The sequence below is a fragment of the Hippocampus zosterae genome, unplaced genomic scaffold, assembly GCF_025434085.1.
Source record: "Hippocampus zosterae strain Florida unplaced genomic scaffold, ASM2543408v3 HiC_scaffold_348, whole genome shotgun sequence".
In the NCBI taxonomy this organism is placed as follows: domain Eukaryota; kingdom Metazoa; phylum Chordata; class Actinopteri; order Syngnathiformes; family Syngnathidae; genus Hippocampus; species Hippocampus zosterae.
This window is the reverse complement of record NW_026262894.1, coordinates 22,741-32,101: the sequence shown is the minus strand read 5'-3', so window position 1 is coordinate 32,101 and position 9,361 is coordinate 22,741. Positions and strand designations below refer to the sequence as shown.

The 9,361-nt window shown below is 56.8% G+C and overlaps 1 protein-coding gene across 1 annotated transcript; it reads right to left on the bottom strand.

Annotated features, from left to right (window-relative positions):
• Window positions 1–974: 974 nt before the first annotated feature.
• On the bottom strand, window positions 975–2,648 carry LOC127594982 (radial spoke head 1 homolog). Its single transcript, XM_052056701.1, is given in 3 exon segments — window positions 975–1,216; window positions 1,219–1,596; window positions 2,576–2,648. Coding segments are annotated over 3 exon segments (693 nt in total).
• Window positions 2,649–9,361: the final 6,713 nt, after the last annotated feature.

Here is a 9,361-nt window from a genome sequence, read left to right as displayed (position 1 = left end):
CTGTCGCGGGTTTTCGTGATGAAGGTGGCCTTGTCAGTGGTCAGGACCACTCGACAGGCCTTTTCGCTCATCCGGCTCACTGAGACATCGCCTTTGAAGTCGTAGAGGAAAAGAGTCCTCCTCGGCTGGGGACGCAGGTTCCGGCTGGATTTCACCACCGGTTCTGGGTCTGGTTCTGGCTCCGGCTTGTCTTTGATAGGCTCCTGCCTGGTCTGGTAGTCGCCGCGGTAATAGGTGAGTTCAGAGAGCCCTTCTTGGCATTGTCGGAGTCGATGATGGGAAGGGTGAGGGTGCCCTCCTTGCCCTTGAGGCTTGTGAAAGGCAGGTTGGCGTAACCGATAATATCGTTCTTTATGAGGTCCTTGTCCATTATTTCGATCAGGTAGTCCGCGATCTTGTACTCGAAGGTCAGGTGCTACGTCCACTTGAGGGGAGGCTCAGGCTTTTCGATTACTGCCGTTTTGAGGACAGTGTCGCCCTGGCTGATCTTCACGAAGGGGTCGGGCAGGTCTCCGGTCAGTTACTTTTCGAGGACCAAGTCGGCCTCGAGATTGTAGATGTTGACTGCGCTGCCGGGCTCAAAATCTGCTTTCCGGAGCAGTTCGTACTTCATGCTGAGGGTGCAGGTTTTTTCGTCCTTGAGTTGGAGTGCGAGCTCAACAGTGCTCTAGGTGGAACTCAGTGCGGGCAGGCTTGCCTCTCCGGCTAGCTCCTCAGTGAGGTTGTCCACTTCGAAGGCCTGCACGTTCCAGGCCCCCTACAGCGGCAAGTAGATATTTCGCTTGAAAGTGACGTGCTGGCCTTTCTGGACCTCAGTCTTGACGGTCAAGACGCCGTTAGTGAAGGACAGGTAGGGCTCCATGGCGCCGAAAGTGTCGAGGTCCTTGGCGAAGGAGGCCTTCACTTCGGTGATGAGCAGCAGGTCCATGAATAAATGAGATTAATGTATCTTAGGATAGCTGGGATCGGCGGGGTCATGCCTGGGCCTGGGTCCAGTCCAGACGGATGTTGGGCTGGGGGGAGGCCTGTCCGTCCTCCAGGGGCACGATCATCTGGTCGTAACTGCCCTTCACGCGGTTACCGTTCGCGAATACCCACTCTCCAGTCCCCACAGGCTTGTTGTGCTCGAACTTGCCTTCGAAGTAAGTGCCGTTCGGGAACAGCCACTGGCCCTCGACCAGTTTGCCCTCGTGCCAACGGCCCTTCAAACGCATGCAGTGTCGTTGAACACGTAGGTGCCTTGTCCGTGCTTGAGGCCCCGGTGCCATTGCCCTGAGTAGACATCCTTGTTAGGGTAGGTGTATAGTCCCTCACCTTCCTTCTGACCCTCGGCCCAGTCACCGTAGTACTCGCTCTTGTCCGCGTACCAGATCCGGCCGATTCCGTGCTTCTTGTCATGGCGGAACTCGCCCTCATAGCGGTCGGTGTTGGCGTAGGTGTACTTGCCACGGCCGTTCCTCTGGCCGTTTTTCAAACTGGCCCTAGTAGACCTCACCGTTGGGGTAGTTCGCAGTGGCCTTGCCAGTGAACCCCGCGAGGAGTTGGTTGGTTCCTGCCCCTCGACCAGCAGCTCATAAGGCTTCACCTCCTTGGGCTCTTAATCGGCCATCGAAATAAATAATGAGATTGAACTGTTACATTGAGTCATCGGTGTCTACCGAGGGCCCGCGCAATGTGGAACTCGAAGTCAACCCTCCGACTCCATCGAGGAGGCCAAGATCAAGCTGTCGCTGGTAGTGCCCGACCTGAATATTACTGAAATTCAGATGTCACGGGGCCACGAAAAGCTAAAGGACGAAGTGCTATCCGAGATCTGCTGGTGAAATACAACGGGGCTTTCAACATCCGCGTGTCACGGATCGAAGGGTGCTGTAATCTCATATGAAGGTCATTAATTTGGGGCGTTCTTCCGAGCAGCTCTATTCGTCCGAGGTGAACTCCCAGAAGGGCAGCTTCTCCCGCTACCGAGATTTGTCTCTGGAGCGGGAGCGCCGGGCTGCCTTCTTTTTCATATTAAAATCACTCTATTCTGATCTGGACGCAGGGCAGGACTTATCTGCTCCGCACTAGCACCTAGATATCCTACAGCACCTGCTCGAATAGGGATAGTCCTTCTATCGCGAACTCGGTCACCTGTCGGTCCCCCACTACCCTCACCCCGAACCAGCGACCCTCCCCTCGCCGCTTCCCCTCTGCGGCCTTCCTGGTGGGCTCCACGAATTTTACCTTTGCCAGGTTGATTTCCGAGTCGACCCGGCCATCCTTTAGTAGGACGAGGCTGTCTTTGGCTTCGATAATAGCAGTATCCGATAGCCATAGCCTTTCGGCAACCGCTCATCGCTGGGAGAGAGTTAGGGGCTGCCCGAGAGGGAATGGGAAAGGCGTTTGTAACAGTCCACTCCAACGGTTAGATTGGCGATGGCCTGTCTTAGGCTTTATTCGCTCACTCGCTGGGCAACTCGGGCTGGGGTCTTCACACTGCCACCTTACGAGGCCACGCTGGCATGATGCCTGTTGGTCCAGAGCTGATACTGCCTCATTTTTTCAGCAAGCACCTCCCTCAAGCCGCCCTAACCCGGCAGTTCCTGCTCCACCAGCATTTCAAGGCTCTCGATTTCAAAGACCAGATCAGCAAAAGCGCAGGCCATAACGACAGCTTTATAATCTTGCAGAATTCAAATGCAGATCCATCGAACCCTCCGCTAGAACTACTATGCGGATTGCTGCTCTTGCGCTGCCTTGGTGGCCCTCGCTCTGTATTATCTGGCCCTGGCAGTCCCTTTCTACGTCACGTTCAGCGGCCGACCCATGTGGGGCATCCTTTCCCTCACCCCCCTCCGGGCTGATTTCCAGCCTACAGGGGAATTCCTCTTACTCCTACGCAAAAGTGACGGCAGCAGCGTCTATTATACAAATACACTGCTGCAGACATTGGACGGACAGACAGTACAAACCGCTGACTTTAGGCTCAATTCAGAATCAGAACACTTGATCGAGGGAGAACTGACCCTCCCATCTGCCGAGTCTGACGTGCTCACTGCGGATCTGTTCATTCCGCTGTCCATCAGCAACCGCACCAGTGTGCCGAGCTTCGAGCTGTCAACGCTGGCCCTGCTCTCCGCAGATGTGCAGGCCGCAGGGTCAATCACTCTGGCAGGTAGCCTGGCCTTATCCCCAGACACAATTCTGGACTCCACCCGAACCACAAAGGCAGTCGGGCTAGTGATGCAGAGACTGGACGGCACTCCTATCGAGCAATCATCAGAGCTGTACTAGCTGACCCGCAGCATTGAGTACAAAGTCGACGTGGTAGTCAGTCGCTACCCAGTGGCTTCGGAGCAAGGACTGACAACGGTAAAGCTAAGTTTGGGGACTGAGCCTTGGCAGAAGGTGATCGTGAAACCATCATATGCAGAGTCCCTGAAGCGGAACTGGGTGGAGTACCTGTCCTTCCTGGTGCCAGCCGGCTTGCTTGCGGGGCTGCTCCTGAGCAGTATCTTCAAATCTGGGATGGTGCAGACTAGCAGGCCGAGTGGAGTGATATTTATTATATGCAAAAAAAATACAACCTGGAGCAGGAAATCAAGGGCAGACACTTAATCCTCAAGTTCAGCGATGTCAAGGCAGACCTCACCCTCAAATTGATGACGGGGCTGGTCAAATAGTTCAAGTAAATGAATAACATCGAGCTCATAGCTGGAGAGGATAAAACAAAGGAACTTGAGTTCACTGAGACCGGCAAGTCAAAGTTTAACCTGATTCTCAAGGGAGAAGGAGCTCGGACCTAGTTCATCACGATCTATCGGCCTTCCTTCATCGAAGAGGTCGAATTTGAGACGGTTTACGATGGCGGCAGCAGTTTCACCAAAGTTATGGAGAACATACCACCATCGAAGATCAAAGACCTGCTGCAGAGCATGGGGTGATCATCGCCATCGTCCTGCTCGGCCACTTCCTGCACACCTATTTTTTCAACATGAAGGCTCCAGAATGAATGATATCAGCTTTTATTATGGGCAGCCACCCTGCTGAGCAGGAGGTCCCTCTCGCCCTGACTCAGGAGCAGGTTCAGACTGCCCGCCGCTAGGGGCCCGCCCCCGTCCGTCCTGAAAAGGAGTTCGATTGGGCTACTGGGAGGTCGACCAGCCTTCTGCCGCCAGGGAGGCCCTTCTCCGCAGCTGCTCCCGCAGCAACCTCGCGACGAGCAGGCAGTTCAGCGCTTCATCGACCGGCAGGCCAAGGATTTACAAGCGAGAGAGCAAAAACGAGCCTAAAAGCTAGATATGTTCAAGGCTGAGTAGGCTAAGGAGTGCTCCTTAAATTACAGGGTGCCACGCGAGTCCCGGCCCTTTCACGACTTCCTGGCTGGGCAGGAAGATTTCTTGCTCAGGCGGGAGGAGGAAATCGAAAGTTTGAAGCAGGCCCGGCAAAAGAAAGAATGTGCTGGAGTGCAGGACAAGCCTGCCATTTCCAAGGAGTCTAAGACCCTCGCCCGCAGAAAAATATAGAGATAAGGTTTTGAAGGGCACACACTTTTTGAAAGGCTCTATCTTAGCAAGCCAAGGGAAAGGCCTGCCTCCCGTGAAAAAGCCAGGCCGCAGGAGCGCACCCGAGCGAAGCCTGCCGCCAACCCAGTGCAAGGCTTGGATGCAGCTGTGCGGCTGTATAACCGCTCAAAGGAAAAACGCCCTGCCACCGCGGAGGGGCACTCGGGCCTAGCTATGCAGGCCAGCAAGGAGCGTTCTTAAAAGTGCCTCTCGGACAAATAAGCAAGGAGTTCGAGACCCTGATCCAGTAGCTAGGACTGGGGCAACACCTAAACTACTTGTAGTTTAATGAGCTGCTTCGGAAGCTGCATTTCTTGAGCACTGAGAAAGAGGTGTCTTCGGAGGTGTTCGTGAGGGAGAGGGAGTTGGCCAGCGATGCTTGGCTAGTCGTGGAGTCGCAGGGATACTGTCCCCGGCAAAACGCACTGATCTTCATCTACGCGCTTATGCACCTCAACTTTCACCGGTTTAGGAAGGCTGACCTGCTGTTTGCCCTGCCGCCGTGACTCACGGGAAGATGCCTGACGACCCAGCCCGTAAATGTCTGCTTGCAGCATGGTGCAGCACATCGGGGAGGCTCTGGCCTTCGGGGAGAGCGAGCTGCAGCAGCTGAACTCCCACTTCGACCTGTTCTATGTCAACAAACTCAATCGAGACAAAGGATACTCCTCGATCTTGCCGAGAAGGGGAAAGGAGGTAGAGAGCAAGCATAGCCAGTCGAAGCACCTGCCGAGACAGGCCTCGCGGGACGTGCTGGCCTCCCGGCATCGAGACAAGGTGCTGCGAGAGGCCTTGCAGCACAGCCTCATCGACTCCATCGAAAAGGACCTCGAGCCGCAGCAGTACTGGGCCATCGAGAACGAACTTAACCTGTTCAAGCACGAGTCTATTGGCAGGGAGAAGGAGTCTTTGTTCTGCAGCCAAGATAGCAAATCCAGTCTCGAGGAGCAGCCTTTTAGGCCTGCCTCTGGGTCTGTGCCTCGCTACCTGCAGCTCTACAGCCTAGCCCAGCAGCGTCCTGCCCAGCCTGTCGACCCCGAGCCTGTCCATGAGCCGGTGCAGGCCAGGCCTTACAAAACGCCTGGGAAGAGCCCCCTGCTGGACGAAAAGAGGGTAGATGCTCATGTCAAGCGGATACGAAGGGGCAACCAAGACCGGCAGGAAAAGCAGTCCTTTTTGGCCAGGGGCGAGCTGCTGGCTCCACAGGAAACCCGAGCGCCATGCTATTCGTGGACGTAAGCTTCGGCGAGCCAAACGCAGAGCGACTGGTAGTCTACGAGGGTGAGACAGCAGAATAGGCCTCCCGCGAGTTCTTCAGGAAGCATCCAGAGCTGCAGCCGCACAGCCGCAAGAAACTAGTCACCACCCTACGGGAGGTGATTCGCCGGCAACAAGCGTGAAGTGCTCATCGATCTTTGGTCAATGAGGAGCAGTGGCTGCTTTAGACTTCCTGCAGCCGGAGCAGGAAGATCATGTAGCGGTAGTCTTAGGTGCGGTCGGGCGCTGGTCCTGGCAGGGCCGGGACGGGTATCGTCTAGTAGCCCGTGAAGTCCAGCTAGTCGGAGAGCAGGGTGCGGGGGAGAGGAGGGGTGTGAGGACGGGGGCGGGCGCGATGTTCAAGCTCGATGTCGATGTCGGTGCAGTGCGGGAACTTCCAGACGATCTCCTGCTCGAGCTCCTCGAGCTCCTGCTGGATGAACTTGAAGACGCGGGCGGAGCAGTGCTCTAGCAGTTCCAGGGTGTACTCGTGCTTGCGGGTGGGGTGGTCGGTGAAGGTGATGTTTTCGAGGATGCTGTCGTACTCCTCGAGGAGGAACTCGCTGAGCAGTTGCTCGTCGATGGCCACGCTGCAGGTGAACCGGAAGTTCTGGGAGGAGAGCATGGTGGCCTCGACGTGGGTGACCCGCTTGACCAGCCGGTGTGCCTTGCACATCTTGACGATCTTGTCGATGTTGTACTGCTCGAAGTTTTCAAGCCCTGCCAGCACCGACAGGTTGTTCTGGAGGATGTGTCCGCCGATGTACAGCTCGATCACCCCGATTATCAGGTTGCCCACGTGGGACAGTGGCACCCCCGCTACCAGCTCCAGCACCTCGAACACGATCGGCACCACCGACGAGCACACGGTTATCGCGTTCTCGTAGAGCACTGTCTGCAGCAGCGGGTCCTTCCCTTTCAGCAGCTCCCGCAGGTTGAGCTTGGTCTACCGCCCGTCTGGCGAATTGAGCCGGTTGGCGTCCCGCACGTTGTTGAGGATCACGAAGGTCTCCATGGAGAGGCTGGTGGCATAGAAGGCGTGCGAGTTCCAGGAGACCCCACCGGTATTATGCACGACTTCGCCGGAGACCCCCTCGATGATGTTGTCCATGCCGATGAAGATGAAGAAGAGTGCGGGGAGGACCACCGCCAGGTTCTTGAACTTCTCGAGGCCGTAGGGGTAGCGCTTCGAGGGCTCGAGGTTGATGGAGCTGGCGCCCAGCAGGATCATGTGGTTCAGGAAATCCACTGAGGCTCGAATCAGCTCTGCGTAGAACGGACCCGAGGGGTTGCCAGACCACAGCCACGCCCAGATCTTCAGAGGCAACTGGGCGCAGTCGTTGCCGATCTCCCGCCACATGATGTTGTTGCTGATCTCCTTGGCCATCTGCCGCACCCGGTTGCCTGCCTTCCTGCCCTCCGGCTGGGTGCAGCTACCCGAAGAAGAGCTTCTCGTTCATCTTCTGGAGCAGCTCTTGGTGCTGTTCTTGCGTGAAGGGCCGCTTGGCGAATCTTCGAAGCATTGTCAGTGGGCGCATTGTGCTATCAACTATGGAGGCGTTTGGGGACGACTGCGATCAAGGCCTCGACCGGGCCTATGGGGAGGGATATCGCCGGGGCAAGGCGGATGCTCGAGCCGACCCCGCAATTCGGGAACAGGCTCTTGAGCAGGGCAGGGGGGCAGGCCTCGAGCTCGGGTTCATGCACGGACTGGCATCCTCCATCCTTGCCGACAACACCGCCAAAGACAACATCAAAAGTCAGGCCCAGCAGTTGATCTAGCTGGTCTAGCAGTTGCGGCACCAACTCGGCCACTAGAGTGCAGTCAAGGCAGACTCCCTCTTCAGGACCCTTCGAGGCAGGCTGGGCATTCCTGCTCCAGTTGATGAGTGAGAATCATTTCTGCGAGTGGAGGAAGCCTGCGATCAGCTGGTAGTTGCCCTGGCAGTCGCAGGCAACCAGCATGTCTTCCTTGGGCAGGTAGTGGACCCACACTACTGCCTCCAGCTGCAGCTTGATGAAGTCGCTCTTCCCTGCGTAGGAGTAGCAGACCCTGCCCTCGACCACTGCCAGGAATAGCCCGCCGTGCCAGCGCACGCAGGAAGCGTCGCAGGTCCGCTTGTCCAGTGTATAGAAGTACTCCTCTTCTTTATGGTCCTTCCCGATCAGCTGCTCGAGGGGCATGGCGTGGCCCTTGAAGCAGGCCATTCCACCTTCAAGCCGTGAGACCGGCAGCATGAGGGTGCAGCTCGAGAGGGAGTTGCTGGCTGGGTTGATGCAAGTGAGAGTGGACTAGCCTGCCTGGTAAATTCTACCGCCCGAGATGCTCACATGGGGCAGGGTCAGTTTCGTGATCCAGTCCAGCCCTTCACTCTTCAAGGAATACGCTCTCAAGATGTTCTGCTCAGTGACCACGTAAAGCTTGTCGGCCTCGAATGTCAGGCAAACCACTTCGCTGTCGAGCTCAGGAGTAGCCTGCTTTTTCATAGCCGGCTCAATTCCGATGTCAAGAGCAGGGCAGTCCTGCCCTGGCTGATCGCCAGCAGAGTATCACAGCTGTCGCTGGCACGGACAGGCATGGCCAGTGCGAAAGGAGCCTTGGGGGTATTCTGGTCGCGACTGGAGTGAAGAGCAGTTCAGTGGTCTGCGTGGGAGTGTGTGTCGACTGGCCGATCAGGTACCCGCTGGACACCAACAGGGGCAGGAACTGGCGGTCCTGGCAGGCGGTGACCCGAATGGCCGGCTTCGAGTTCAGCAGCCTTTAGGTCGAGATAAAGGCCAGCTCCTTCTCTAGAATTTAGTACTCCTTCTGCTTTTCGGCGAGGTCCTGGCGGGCAGTCTCAAGAGTACTGGTGTTGAGAGCACTCAGTTCTGCGAGCTGCCCCCTGACAGTGCGGATCTCCTCTTCGACCTCCTTCGCAGGCCTCTTGTAGTGCTGTGGCCAGCCAGCCTCTGCAGGGCGTGGCAGCCGCTGCTTGGCCAGGTAGTCCTGATACATTCGCAGCATCGCTTCCTTCATGAATCAATAATGATCGTGTTGCTGCCGATGCTGCTGCCATTCGGGCTACTGTTCATCATTCCCAAGCTGGTTTCGTACGGAATCACGACGGCCGCCACCAGGCCCTTCAATGTCACTTACCCCGAGCCAATCTTCCTGCCCAACAACACCTTCCTGGGGTTGATTCCCATCAGCCCCAACGAGGTCAGGACCAGCACCCAGTCCAGCACCCTTCTCCGACACACCCTCACTGATGTGGTCCGCCCGAGCTTGCAAGTCCTGGACGCAGCTGGGCCGAGGCTGCTCGTTTGCTTGGAGGGGAAGGAAGAAATTCTGCAGCACTCCACAGTCTACTGCAGCGAGGGGTAGCTATCAGCGATGGGAGGCGTGCATCGGCTGTGGTAAAAATACCGAATGCCGAGTACGGCAGGGCTGACGACGACGCGAGTAGGCCACCCCGCGACGTTCACCTCGAAGGAAAGCACCTTCCTGGTGGTTGGCTTTTCGAACGGCTACCTAGGCTACGTGACCAGCCAGGACCAAGGGTTCAGCTGGCCTT